Source organism: Dipodomys spectabilis, unplaced genomic scaffold, assembly GCF_019054845.1.
Source record: "Dipodomys spectabilis isolate Male_0828 unplaced genomic scaffold, ASM1905484v1 ptg000026l, whole genome shotgun sequence".
Classification (NCBI taxonomy): Eukaryota; Metazoa; Chordata; class Mammalia; order Rodentia; family Heteromyidae; genus Dipodomys; species Dipodomys spectabilis.
This window is the reverse complement of record NW_024870703.1, coordinates 4,586,256-4,599,978: the sequence shown is the minus strand read 5'-3', so window position 1 is coordinate 4,599,978 and position 13,723 is coordinate 4,586,256. Positions and strand designations below refer to the sequence as shown.

At 39.1% G+C, this 13,723-nt stretch overlaps 1 protein-coding gene across 2 annotated transcripts in view; it reads right to left on the bottom strand.

Annotated features, from left to right (window-relative positions):
- Fbxo11 (F-box protein 11) overlaps positions 1 to 13,723 on the bottom strand; it is a 92,567-nt gene that overhangs the window by 9,663 nt on the left and 69,181 nt on the right. For both annotated transcript variants that reach the window (XM_042675519.1, XM_042675520.1), the window contains exons 6-12: positions 12,809 to 12,892; positions 12,600 to 12,732; positions 10,347 to 10,453; positions 10,154 to 10,265; positions 9,952 to 10,058; positions 9,736 to 9,873; positions 1,961 to 2,178 (exon numbers count right to left, since the gene is read on the bottom strand). In XM_042675519.1, the coding sequence (XP_042531453.1) occupies positions 1,961 to 2,178; positions 9,736 to 9,873; positions 9,952 to 10,058; positions 10,154 to 10,265; positions 10,347 to 10,453; positions 12,600 to 12,732; positions 12,809 to 12,892 (899 nt within the window). The remainder of the gene's footprint in view (positions 1 to 1,960; positions 2,179 to 9,735; positions 9,874 to 9,951; positions 10,059 to 10,153; positions 10,266 to 10,346; positions 10,454 to 12,599; positions 12,733 to 12,808; positions 12,893 to 13,723) is intronic.

Genomic DNA, 13,723 nt, shown 5'->3' with positions numbered 1-13,723 from the left:
AAAGTGGAACTGTGGCTCACTTGGTAAGAGTACTAACCTTGAGCACAAAATTTAAGGGACAGTACTCAGGCCCCTAGTTTAAACCCTAAGACTAACACCGGAGGGGGAAAAAAAAAGCATTTGGGGACTTAACCTAGAGCTGTATACATGCTAGGCAAATGTTCTTATTGAGTTATATATCCAGTCCAAAAAATAACTTTCTTAAAAATTATTTTCAAAGCATTAAACACAATTTCTTTTAGCTAAGTTAGAAACATTTAATATTGAAGACAGAAATCCTACAATACTTTCCTAAGCTAGTGGAACTATTTGACAGGAACAATATAGCTAGGCACTGGTGGTCTTGCCTGTAATCCTACCTACTCAGGGGGCTGAGGATCATGGTTTGAAGGCACTCCAGGCAGGAAATCAGGGAGACTCTTACTTCCAATGAATTCCCCTCTCCTTTCTGAAAAAAATGCTGAAAGTATAGCTATGGCTCAAGTGGTATCATGCTAGCCTTGAGCAAAAAAGGTTGGGGATAGCACCCAAGCCCTGACTTCAAGCCCCAGGACCAGCACAAAAAACCAAAAACCAAAAAAAAAGAAAAAGAATAATTTATGCTATTTGATTAAATTAGAATAGCTCTTTGCTATTGTCTTGGCTAATGCCTTAAACCTAGATTTACTTGCTTTGTTGTGATCTGAAGGGGCAGTAGCAACTACAGGTAAGTGACAGCTTCAAGTTTTGACTTTCTTAGTTTTTCTAAGAATCTTTGAGATAAACAGGGCTGGAGGTGTGGCTCAAGTGGTAGAGTGCCAGCCAAGCAAGAACAAGGCCCCAGATTCAAATCCCCGGACTGCCAAAAAAACCCCACTTTTGACATAATGAATTTTCTGAGTTAGTCTAACTTTTTAGTCATTCTATTTTTATTTATTTATCTTTTTACAAAAGAAAAGACAAGCTGGGTGCCAGTGGCTCACCCCTATAACCTAGCTACTCAGGAGGCTGAGATCTGAGGCTCGCTGTTCAAAGCCAGCCTGGGTAGGAAAGTTCGTGAGACTCTTCTCTCCAATTAATCACCAGAAAACCAGAAGTGGTGCTGTGGTTCAAGTGGTAAAGCATTTGCCTTGAGCTCAGGGACAGCACGCAGGCCCAGAGTTCAAGCCCCATGACTGATCAAAAAAAAAAAAAAAAAAAAGACAAGCCATTCAGGTTTCAAAGGAAAGTCACAGCCCTTTTTTGTCATATATAATACTGTTTGATGAATTAAAAACAGAAACCACAACATTTACAATTGTTCATAAATAATGCGTATGGCACAGATCATTAATAACAAGAAAATAATGCAAAAATTGTGAAATAACTTCATTCAGAGGCATCTATATGATGAGAAAAACCTAACTTGGCTGGGCACCAGTGATAAATGCCTTTAATCCTAGACATTCAGGATACTCAGATACTCAGGATCTGAGGATTGTGGTTCAAAGCCAGTCCAGGCAGGAAAGTCCATGAGATTCTTTCATTACCAAAAAATGCTAGAAGTGGAGCTGTTGCTCAAGTGGTAGAGTGCTAGCCTTCAGCAAAAATACTCAGGGATAGTCCCAGGACTGGCACACACATCAAACTAACAACCAACCTTATTTATTTATTTATTTGCCAGTCCTGGGGCTTAAACTCAGGGCCTGGGCACTGTCTCTAAGCTTCTTTTTGCTCAAGGCTAGCACTCTACCACTTGAGCCACAGCACCACTTCTGGCTTTTTTCTGTGTATGTGGTACTGAGGAATCGAACCCAGGGCTTCATGTATGCTAGGCAAGCACTCTACCCCCCTAAGCCACATTCCCTGCTCACACCCTAATTTATAACAGTTGTCAGAAATTAAGAGCTTTAATAAAAGTTAAAGCTCAGGATCTTAACTTTTCTTTATACTGCAGCCTTGATATGAAAGAGCAATATCCATCATAATTATACGTAAATACCTTATTGTTGGGTCACTATTTGAGGTAATCCATACACCTGCGAAGTTGTTTGCATAGATTTTATTTTCTATGAATTGTCCTCTTCCTTTTTCATGGACATATATTCCTCCAGTTTGTCCATGGTGAATTTCACATCGAACCACTGTGGGGTTAGCATATGCTTTGACTTCAAAGCCTGCTATCCTGTTTCTGTGTATGTTGCAACTTTCAAAGTAACCCTGAAAAATACAGAATTTTTTTTAAGGCTTGTGGAAAAGAAATACCACTTAAAGACCTTTTAATACAGTTCTCCAAATTATGGATCAGAATGTTCCAGAGTAAAAGTTCAAATACAAATATGAAAAAATTTAATGTTTAAATGATTCAGTAAAGTACTACTTATGTTCTAATTCCTCTGAATACATTCAAAGGAAAGAAAAGGAGAAAGATCTACTTAATAAATATTACACATATAATAACCTAAATATATAGTATCCTTCTTCAAAAGGATAAAGAAAAGAAAATAAGCTTTGGTTGCCTTAAAAAAATGTTCTAACAGGGTTTGGGTTTCAGTGATAAAGTGCTTAGTATTTTGATCCCTAGCACCATTTTAACAAAAGTTCCAACATCCAATATATATATAAGGAGTTCCCAAAACCAATAAACCAATCACTAACTGGGCAAGGGAGCTAAGGAGAGATTTCTCAAGAAGCGGTAAGAATGGCAAAGAAATAACATGAGGAAATGTTCATCATCCGTGGCCATAAAGGAAATGCAAATCAAAACAATTCTGAGATTCTATTAGATTGGCCAACATTGTTCCAACAAATGTTGGTGGGGATGTGGGGAAAAAGGAACCCTGGTTTTTTTGTTGTTGTTGTTGGTCATGGGGCTTGAACTTTGGGTTTCGGTGCTGTCCCTCAGCTCTTCAGCTCAAGTCAAATGCTCTACCACTTGAATACAGCACAACTTCTGGTTTTCTGGTGGGTTATTGGAGATGGGAGTCTCACAGACTTTCTTGCCCGGCCTGGCTTTGAACTGTGATCCTCAGATCTCAGCCTTCTGAGTAGCTAGGATTACAGGCATGAATCACCAGCACCCGGGGAGTGGAGGGGAGGGGGAAAGCACCCTATTGTTAGTTGGTTGGTGGGAATGTAAACTAGTACAACCACTCCAGACAGCAGTCTGGAGGTTCCTCAAAAAACTAAACATAGACCTTCCCTATGACCCAGCCACCCCACTCCTGGGAATCTACTCTGAACATCATGAGCCAGGACATATAAAGACACTTGCATATCCATGTTCCTTGCCACACTATTCACAATAGCCAAGACATGGAAACAACCCAGATGCCCCACAAAAGACAAGTGGATACAAAAAATGTGGTATCTATACACAATGGAATTTTCTATAGCCATTAGAAAGAACAATGTCATTTGCAGGAAAATGAACGGAATTAAAACAAATCATGTTAAGTGAGGTAAACTAAGCTCAGGGAGACAAATGACACATGTTCTGATATGTAAAAATTAAATCTAAAATACACTGAGGGGCTGGGAAGGTGGCTCAGTGGTAGAGCGCTTGCCTTGCATGCCTGAGGCCCTGGGTTCGATTCCTCAGCACCACATAAGCAAAAAGAAAAAAAAAGCCGGAACTGGCACTGTGGCTCAAGTGGTAGAGCGCTAGTCTTGAGCTGAAGAGCTGAGGGACAGGGCCCAGGCCCAGAGTTCAGGCCCCACGACCGGACCCCCCCAAAAAAAATACACTGAGATAAGATATGATCAATTATACAAGATTCTAGATATTCACATACAATGAAACCCAAAGAGGATACTTTTAGGAGAGAAACACAAAGTACAATGCCAAGTGCCTTTTCACATTTATATAAAATATGTATCGAAATTAACTCTATGTTATAGGAGAAACCTTTTTGTTTTTTAAATTTTTTTCTTTTTAAAGTTTTTAGTTTTTGATGATTCATTCTTCTTTATGTATGGTATATTCAAGTGTCTATCTTTGGAAGAGTTTGGAGGAGGGTATAGAACTCAAGGGGAAAAAAGGGTGAAAACGTGCAGCAGTAGAACTCAGTGGAAACTGAGGAAAGTCAACTATTCAACTCATGGGTAGAGATAGGTCAGAGGGACTGGGAAAGAATGAGGGAATGGAAGACACTGTATGAAAAGAAATGTACTTATTACCTGACTCATGTAATTGTAATCCCTCATACCTCACCCTCTATAATAACAATAAAGTAAATTAATAATAACAATAAAAAGTCCCAACAAACCAATTAATCAACCTCTAAAAGTTGACCTAAAGTCAGGCCCTGTGTGTACCTATAACCTCAGCTACTTGGGAGGCTGATGGAGAGCTGCTTGAGCCCAAGTGTTCAAAGCCAGCCTGGGCAATATTGATCCTTTGTCTAGAAACAACTTGATTTAAAAAAAGAGACTGAAAGAGAATTAAAAATGAGAAATTCTAAGTTCATCATAACCCAATAGGGACACAGCCATACTATTCTTGAGGCAAACTATTAAAATATCCAACATAATATATCTAATTTTTGACATGAAAATTATCTTAAATATCACAAATTAAAAAGGTGTTCAAGATATCACAAACTTTCCAAGTTAAACAAGAAATAAAGCCAGGTTATCTGAGCTTGTAATTCCAGTACTAAGGAAGCAGAGGGAGGAAGAATCTTGTGCTCAAAGACAGCTTGGTCTAGTTAGAAAGAAAGCTATTTCAAAAAGAAAGAAAATGTAGAAAACAAGGCTGGAAATGTGGCTTAGTGGTAGAGTGCTTGCTAGCATGCATGAAGGCTTGGGTTTTATTCCTCAGTACCACATAAACAGAGAAAGCCAGAAGTAGCACTGTGGCTCAAGTGGTAGGGTGCTAGCCTGAGAGAGGGTCAGGGACAGTGTCCAGGCCCTGAGTTCAAGTCCTAGGACTGGCAAAAAATAAAAAAAAGTACAAAACAATGGCTATTTTCATTCAAATGATCTTCCGTAATACATGTTCTCTATAAAACACTTGGCTAAATATTGTAAATTCTGGATAAGGAAAAGGAAGATTCTGAGAGCTAACAAACGTAACTTCAGAATATTAGCAAGGTAGGTAGGTATGTATGAGAGAGAGAGAGAGAGAGAGAGAGAGAGAGAGAGAGAGAGAGAGAGAGAGAGAGAGAGAGAGAGAGTGTGTGTGTGTCTTGGGGCTTGTAGTTAGGGCCTGGGCACTGTCCCTGGGCTATTTTGTTCAAGGCTAGCACCCTACCGCAGCTCCACTTTTGGCTTTTTGGGAGTTAATTGGAGATAAGAGTCTCATAAACATTCCTGCCCGGGCTGGCTTGAACTGTGACCCTCAAATCTCAGCTTCCTACATAGCTAGGACTGTAAATATGAGCCACCAGCACCTAGTAATGTAGTTTAGTGGTAGTATGCTTCATGAATATACATAAACCACTACATTTGATAACCCAGCCATGGGGGTATGAGGAAAAGATGCTACAAAAAACCCTAAGTCAAAAGCAGGTACTACTGGTGGCTCACACCTATAATCCTAGTTACTCAGGATGCTGAGATTGGTGGATCTTGCTTTGAAGCCAGCCTGAGCAGAAAAGTCTGTGAGATTCTTACCTTCAGTAAGCCACTCAGAAAAAGCAGGAAGTGGTACGTGGCTCAAGTGGTAAGTGCCAGCCTGAGCAAAAGGAGGCTCAGGGACAGCATGCCTAGGCCCTGAGTTCAAGCCCCAGGACGGCTGTGTGTGTGGGGGGATCCCTAAGTCAAACAAACCCAAAAAACAGAAGGAAGTTCAATCTAGCCAAAATGTTTAGAGGTGGGACCTTTGTGAGGTGAATAGGATTAGATAAGGTACTTAGAGGGTGGAAACTCCATGGTTCAGTATTGGCTGCTTTATAAAGAGATGGGGAGAGAAGGAGAAGAAGCAGGGAGAGAAGAAGAAAGAGGCACAGAGGAATAAGAGCTGAAGATATGCCTCAAGTGGCATTGTACCTGCCTTGCAAGTCAGAGGTCTAGACATAGCACTAAAGATGGGGGTGAAAAAAAGGTAAGAGAGACCAGGTAGACACACCCAAGTTCCCTAATTCTTTCCATGTGATGCCCTGAGCCACCTTAGGATTTTGCTTACAACAAGGCTATCACTAAATACAGTTCTTTGACTCTAGACCAAAACCACCAGTCAAAATCATCCTCCTTTCTGTATAATTAACCCAGTCTGTTATTGGTACTTTTTTTCAAAAAGCAACTGATAGTTGGGGTCCAGTGGCTCACACCTGTAATCCTAGCTACTCAGGAGGCTGAGATCTGAGGATGGCAATTCGAAGCCAGCCAGGGCAGGAAAGTCTGTGAGACTCTTATCTCCAATTAATCACCAGAAAACCAGAAGTGGTGCTGTGGCTCAAGTGGCAGAGTGCTACCACTAAAGTCTTGAGCTGAAGAGCTCAGGACAGTGCCTAGGCTCAGAGTTCAAGCCCTATGACCAACAACAACAGAAAAAGCAACTGATAAAAAGCAAACTAATAGAAAGGGTGTGAGTGGAATGGGAGAGAAAACTAATACCTCTACCATAGCAATATTTTCATAGAAAGAATAGGCATAAAAGGTGTGTGGATGTGAATAAAGGAATCAACATACATATTTCTTGAGTTATGCTTCCAGGGGCTAGAGGGTATAGCTTAGTGGTAAGTGATGTTTACGATGCACGTGTGAGGCCCTGGGTTTCACTTCCAGATATCCTCCTACCTCCAATAATAATAATAATAATAATGATGATTAAAAAAAACTTGCAGAATATAAACTTATGCTTCCTATCCAAAGAAGATTATCCAAAGGGAAGTAACGTGAGAGAACAGGAAGGACAGCCAGACTGCAGCACAACCAACACCGGGAATCGGTCATCTGTCATAGGCTACGCTTATAGATTAGGAATGCTTAAACATTTTATGAGCAGTAGGGGGTGTTATTTCAACCATATTTTACAACAGTAACATTGCTATGGACTAAATATATTAAGCAAAAAGATGAATGGGAAACAGGGAACACTGACAGAAGATCTGAGTATACTGCAGGATTATTCCTAGTTATTCTTTTATAAGGTAGATTGATATTGTGGTTATATAAAAGAAAAGAGGGCTGGGAAGGTGGCTCAGTGGTAGAGTGTTTGACTAGCATGCATGAAGCCCTGGGTTCGATTCCTTAGTACTACATATACAGAAAAAGCCAGAATTGGTGCTGTGGCTCAAGTGGTAGAGTGCTAGCCTTGAGCTAAAGAGCTGAGGGACATTGCCCAGGCCCAGAGTTCAAGCCCCATGACTGACCAAAAATAAATAAATAAATAAACATTAAAAAAATAAAAGAAAGCAAAGGGTTAGAAAGGGTACAGGTCAAGTGGTAAGCTGGATTATATCATCAGTAAAAAAGATTCATATTTCTATTCCCTCATTCATTTTCCCTCTTTCCGTATACAGGTTCTCTTACTGAGCTATAACCTCAGCCCCAAGCCCTCATTTTTTAAAAACACATGCTCAAACTTTTACAAATACGATGGTGACCTCTAGATCACTTTAAGCAAAATAATTGGCAGTATATAAAGAAGTAAAAATAAAAAAGGAGGCAGAGAAAAAAACAAAACTAGCTGTGAGTTGTTGATTGATACATGGAGACTTATTATATTAACTTCTACTTATGTGTTATTAGAAACATTTCATTTAAAAAAAGATAAAAACTAGAAGCAAAACCCATGGAAACAAAATGACAGAAAACCAGACAAAAACAATGGAAATAAAGAAAGGGACATAGACTTAAGGAAATCACACACAAAAGCATAAATAATACAAAGACAGGAAAGTTCCTAAAGAAGAGAATATATGGAGTACAGTATGTTCACAAAAAAAAATTAAATTAAATTAAAAAAAAGAAGAGAATATATGGAAAAGGGAAAATCATAAAACAACAAAACCAACATACAAGTGTTAAAGTACAGGGAAGGGAGGAGAGGGATCACCACTAATAGACGAGAGGGAAGGAGGAGGAGAGAACGAGGGAGCGAAACTCACAGTGGTTTGAAGTGTTATTAGACAATGCTAGAACAGAAAAATGCTATGAAAATGTGGGAAATACAGTATAATTCAAGCTGGTGCCAGTGGCTAACACCTGTAATCCTAGCTACTCAGGAGGCTGAGATCTGAGGATCATGGTTCAAAGCCAGCCCAGGCAGGAAAGTCTATAAGACTCTCATCTCCAATTATTATCCACCAGAAAACCAGAAGTGGCACTGTGGCTCACGTGGTAGAGCACTTGCCTTGAGTTGAAGAGCTGAGGGACAGCCCAGAGTTCAAGCCCCACAGCCGACCATAAAAAAAAAAAAAAAAAAGTATAATTCAATTGTATTCCCAGCTAATTAAAAAAGTTATGGACAGGCTTTCTCAAGCAACAAAATTTTGAGCCACAACACCATAAGCCTTTTTATGTATATAAAAAAAATGGCTAGGTGACAAAATCTTGCCATAAACAAATAAGCCAAAATTGCTTATTTCATTTTTTTCTTTATGATTAGTACTTTTTCTTTCTTTTTAAAAATTTTTTTTTGTTTTTGGGGGGGTCCAGTCGTGGGGCCTGAACTCTGGGCTTGAGCGCTGTCCCTCAGCTCTTCAGCTCAAGGCTAGCGCTCTACAACTTGAGCCACAGTGCCACTTCCGGCTTTTTTCTTTTTGCTTATGTGGTGCTGAGGAATCGAACCCAGGGCCTCAGGCATGCAAGGCAAGCGCTCTACCACTGAGCCAACTTCCCAGCCCAAATTTTAAGGTGTTTTTTTTTTGTTTTTTTGGGTCCGGTCGTGGGGCCTGAACTCTGGACCTGGGCGCTGTCCCTCAGCTCTTCAGCTCAAGGCTACCACTACCACTTGAGCCACAGTGCCACTTCCGGCTTTTTTCTTTTTTCTTATGTGGTGCTGAGGAATCGAACTCAAGGCCTCTGGCATGCAAGACAAGTGCTTTACCACTGAGCTATCATCCCAGACCTCTTTTTTAAAATTTTTAATTATTTATTTTTATTTTTATTTTTTTTTTGGGTCCGGTTGTGGGGCCTGAACTCTGGGCCTGGGTGCTGTCCCTCAGCTCTTCAGCTCAAGGCTAGCACTCTACCACTTGAGCCACAGCGCCACTTCTGGCTTTTTTCTTTTTGCTTATGTGGTGCTGGGGAATCGAACCCAGGGCCTCATGCATTGCAAGGCAAGCGCTCTACCACTGAGCCACCTTCCCAGCCCCTTATTTTTATTTTTTTATTGTGTTACAATTACATGGGCAAGATAATGAGTACATTTCTTATCAAGCATTGTAGCCTCCTCCTTTGTTTCCCCTTTCCATCTCTTCCCATCCTCCCTGCCCCTGGACCAAAGTTGTAAAGTTCATTTTTTGACATAATGACTTGTACATCTCATTGTTGCAATGAGTCCACCTGTATCCCTATTTAAACGATTTGTTTTTCCCCTTTCCCTCCACAAATTATACCGACATCAAATACAGTGAAAGCAGGGGTTATACTGTGGGGGAGGGTCATTTTTTTTAATAGAAGGAGCTGGAGTTAATTTCTTCTAAAGTTTAATTAAACTCTAAAAGTTATGGCTATATTTTTGCAAAAAAATAATTTTTTAAATTAAAATACTGGAAAGTATTTTATGATTTATTTTATAAACAAATTGAAATTCTATGTGTATCACACATATGGAAAAGGAGAATTTATTTGATAACAAAGACAGATATTCACTAATAATGCTCTTACCATGCCATGATCAAATGTGAACACACCAACATCACGCCCATGATGAATATGATTCCGTCTAATAATTGGGTTTCCATGATTTTTAACCCAAATCCCAGCTAATGCATTATTGGAAATTTCATTATCTTCATATATTCCCTACAATTAATCAGAAACAAACCTTAGTAAAGGTTTTCATATGTTAGAAAGAAAAAAAAAGCCCAAATTAAAAAATACCTGTGCATGATCTGTTATATAAAGTCCAACATTTTCACAGTCACTGATGTTACAGTGTTTGATGGTAGGACATGCTCCTTGACCACTGACACACACGGCAGAACCAACTATTAAAAAAAAAAAGTACTTATTCATTGTAAGTGTCTACTGGACAACAACAAAGCAGCTCAATTTTATTCTGCAAGGTAAAGAAAACACTAACCTGTACATGTACTTCGGATGATACAGTGATCAATAATAGGGCTACAATTTACTGTTATCTCTAAGCAGTGGTGTGCATTGTGGTGTTGAGCAGATTTGTCATCAGGGTTAAACTGAAAAGGAGAAATTTTATTTCAAATAACCATTGTATTAATAAATTTAAAAAGTATATTTTAAGTCTTAAAATGCCTTACCCTTATTGTCATGTATCCAACATAAGCATCCTCAGAACCTTCCATGAAAACAAAGGTTGAATCTCTAGTGTTTTCAATTATAACTTTGTCTGCCACTTTTCCAGGTGCTGTAGAAAAGATATTTTAAGTAATTAATCTTGTATTCTTATGGACAGGGAATCTCTATGAACAAGAAATTTTTTAGTAGTATGGTTTGAACTCGTCCTCACACTTGCCAGAGTAGCCCTGCGCCACTATAGTCAGGCCTTCTAGCCTGGCTTTATGCTGGTTATTTTTGAGATGGATTCTAGTGAACTTTTTCTGCAAGGGCTGACCTCAATCTTCCAACCTCCAGATCTCACTCTTTTGAGTAGCAATAATTACAGACATGAGATTGAGATGCAGATAATAGTTCAATCCTTAAGGCCTCAGCCTCCTGAGGATTACAGGGATTACAGGCATGTGCCACCAGGCTCAACCATGCAATACTTTCAAAATAAGATTCAACTACAAAAGGTATTAATATCACATACAGTAACATTAAAAGTGGTAATCTTATAAAAACAAAATCACCACCACTAGCAGGAAAGAAGTTCAGGGAGAAGGGAGAATGAAAGGAACCTTTGTATTTAAATTTACTTCAAACCAGGGCCTCAATTTGGAAAGTAATCAAATCAGCAGGCAGCCAGCACTGGTGGCTCATGCCTGTAATCTTAGCTACTCAGGAGATTGAGAACTCTGAGGATTGTGGTTCAAAGCCAGCCAGGGCAAGAAAGTCCATGAGACTAGTTAACAACAAAAAAAGCTGGAAGTGGAGCTGTAACACAAGTGGTACCCAAAGGCTCAAAAACAGCACCTAGGCCCTGAGTTCAAGCCCCAGGACTAGGAAAAAAACTCAGCAACAAGAATTTTCTTTACTTTCTACTCTTTTTGTTTGTTTGTTTTTGGTAGGGTAGAAGGGAGAGCTTCTGGTGTTAGGGATTGAACACAGGGTTTCAAGTCTGGTAACAGTCTACTGCTTAGCAATACACCTAGATCTTTCCCCTCTTCTTTATGTTAGAGATGAGGGAGCAAAGTAGAAACAGCAAATGTAAATTTCATTAGCAAATTAGCTTAACTGTTTTTTTGAGAATTCAGCAAAACATCAGATGGCACATACCTCCAAATGACTCATTAGGACCCAACAAATATTTCATTGTATTTATTCTTAAAAGCTTAACCATAAGAATTATCTTTGAAACTTATAAGAAGTATTCTAAAATGTATTTAATTTCACTTAGAAACACAACAATAAAAGCATTAACGTTAGCTATGGGGATGGAGCTCAGTGCTTGAGCACTTGCCTAGTATTGGTGAGGCCCTGTGTTTGATCCCCAGCATCACAAGAAAAAAGGAGAGAAGACAAAATATTACCATTTTTACTTTCAAATGAAAGGCAAAACAATTTTTTTTCTTTAGTAAATTTAAATGAAGGAAAATAAAGAAAGTACTGACAGCCGGGCACCAGTGGCTCACGCCTGTAATCCTAGCTACTCAGGAGGCTGAGATCTGAGGATTGAGGTTCAAAGCCAGCCTGGGCAGGAAAGTCTGTGAGACTCTTATTTCCAATAAACCACTAGAAAACCGGAAGTGGCGCTGTGGCTCAAGCGGTAGAGTGCTTGCCTAGCATGCATGAAACCCTGGGCTTGATTCCTCAATACCACATACACAGAAAAAAGCCTGAAGTGGCACTGTGGCTCTGGCTCAAGGGGTAGAGCACTAGCCTTGAGCCAAAGAAGCTCAGAGACAGTGCCCAGGCTCTGAGTTCAAGACTCATAATAAGGTCTTGAAAAAAATACATTTTTTTACTTTCTATACTTCCATTTCCTTCACATAAAGTCATCTTCATTCCTATTTCTTCTCCCTATTAAGATATTATAAAGTTGCAGGTGTCTGTGGCTGGTGCCTATAATCCTAGCTACTCAGGAGGCTGAGATCTGAGGAATGCAATTTGAAGCCAGCCCAGGAAAGAATAATCCATGAGACTCTTATCTCCAGTTAACTTCCAAAAAGTCAGAAGTGGAGCTGTGGCTCACATGGTAAAGTGCTAGCCTTGTGCTCAAGTACTCAGGGATAACATTAAGGACCTGAGTTCAAGTTCAAGGTTGGCACCCAAAAAGAAATGATATTAACAATATTCAACTGGATTTTAACTCACTCACTAGACACGATTAATATCTTAACTGAATTAATAAGAATAAAATTTTAAAATTGTAATAATGCATTTCAAAATACCTGCACCAATCATAGTAATTGGAGACTCAATATATATCCACTCATCAGTATATATTCCAGAATGAACAAAGATAAGTCCATCGAAATGAGCTTCTTGTACTCCACCAAGGGCATCTTCAATAGTATCATAATACTAGAAAAAATACAACTGTCAGTACAGAACTGAAAAATTACCATTTTTAAGTCATAAAAATGCAAATCAAACATACCAACATATTTTCTCTTCCTTTGTATCTTGCAGGGTTACTGTAGAAATGTTCAGCAAATCCTGGCTTTACATGTGCACCTTTATACTAAAATGTCAAAAACAAAACATTGACAACTAACCCAAATATTACATTCTAAACTAATTATATCACAAGGTTCATTAGGTATAAAATCTCTTAACTATTACACTAATTTTCTGCTAGATAGTACAATACAAAATAGAAAATAAACACAGTACAGGCACACAGTGGGGCTGTTCTATATACTGGGGTGTGTTTATTAGCACTCGTCATCTCTATCCAACTTCATGCCCTCAACACTTTCTTCACCCATTGTGACAAAGTATTTAGCGATATTGCAAATGTCCCCAGAACACCTGACAGAGCAAGATCACATCCAGTTGGACCATATGAAAATTAAGCTGGATGTGAGATTTAAACTTACTGAGAACTAGTAAATTAGCTAGGTATGATGGCTCATGCATGTAATCCCAACTATTTTGGAGGCAGTGATCCAAAGGATTGTACTTAAGAGAGGGAGTAAAAAGTTAGTGAGACCCCAGTTCAATCAATAAGCCAGGCATTTTGGCATGTTCCCATGCTTCCAGCTACTGAAAACTCTAACTGAAGCAAAAAAAGACTAAAGAGTGGTTTAAGTGATAGAGTGCCTACTTAAAAATCGTGAGGTTGAGTTCAAACACCCAAATTGTAAAACCAATCAAACAAAAAATAGTAACTTAAATATAAAGTAAAACAAATCCATTGGAATCATAACATCCCACGTTTCTGATATTTATACTCATTGAATATGCTCTTTGCTTGCTTATTTATTTTTATTTTGCCAGACCTGGGGCATGAACACAGGGCCTGGGCATTATACCTGAGCTTCTTTTGCTCAAGGCTAGCCATCTACTACCT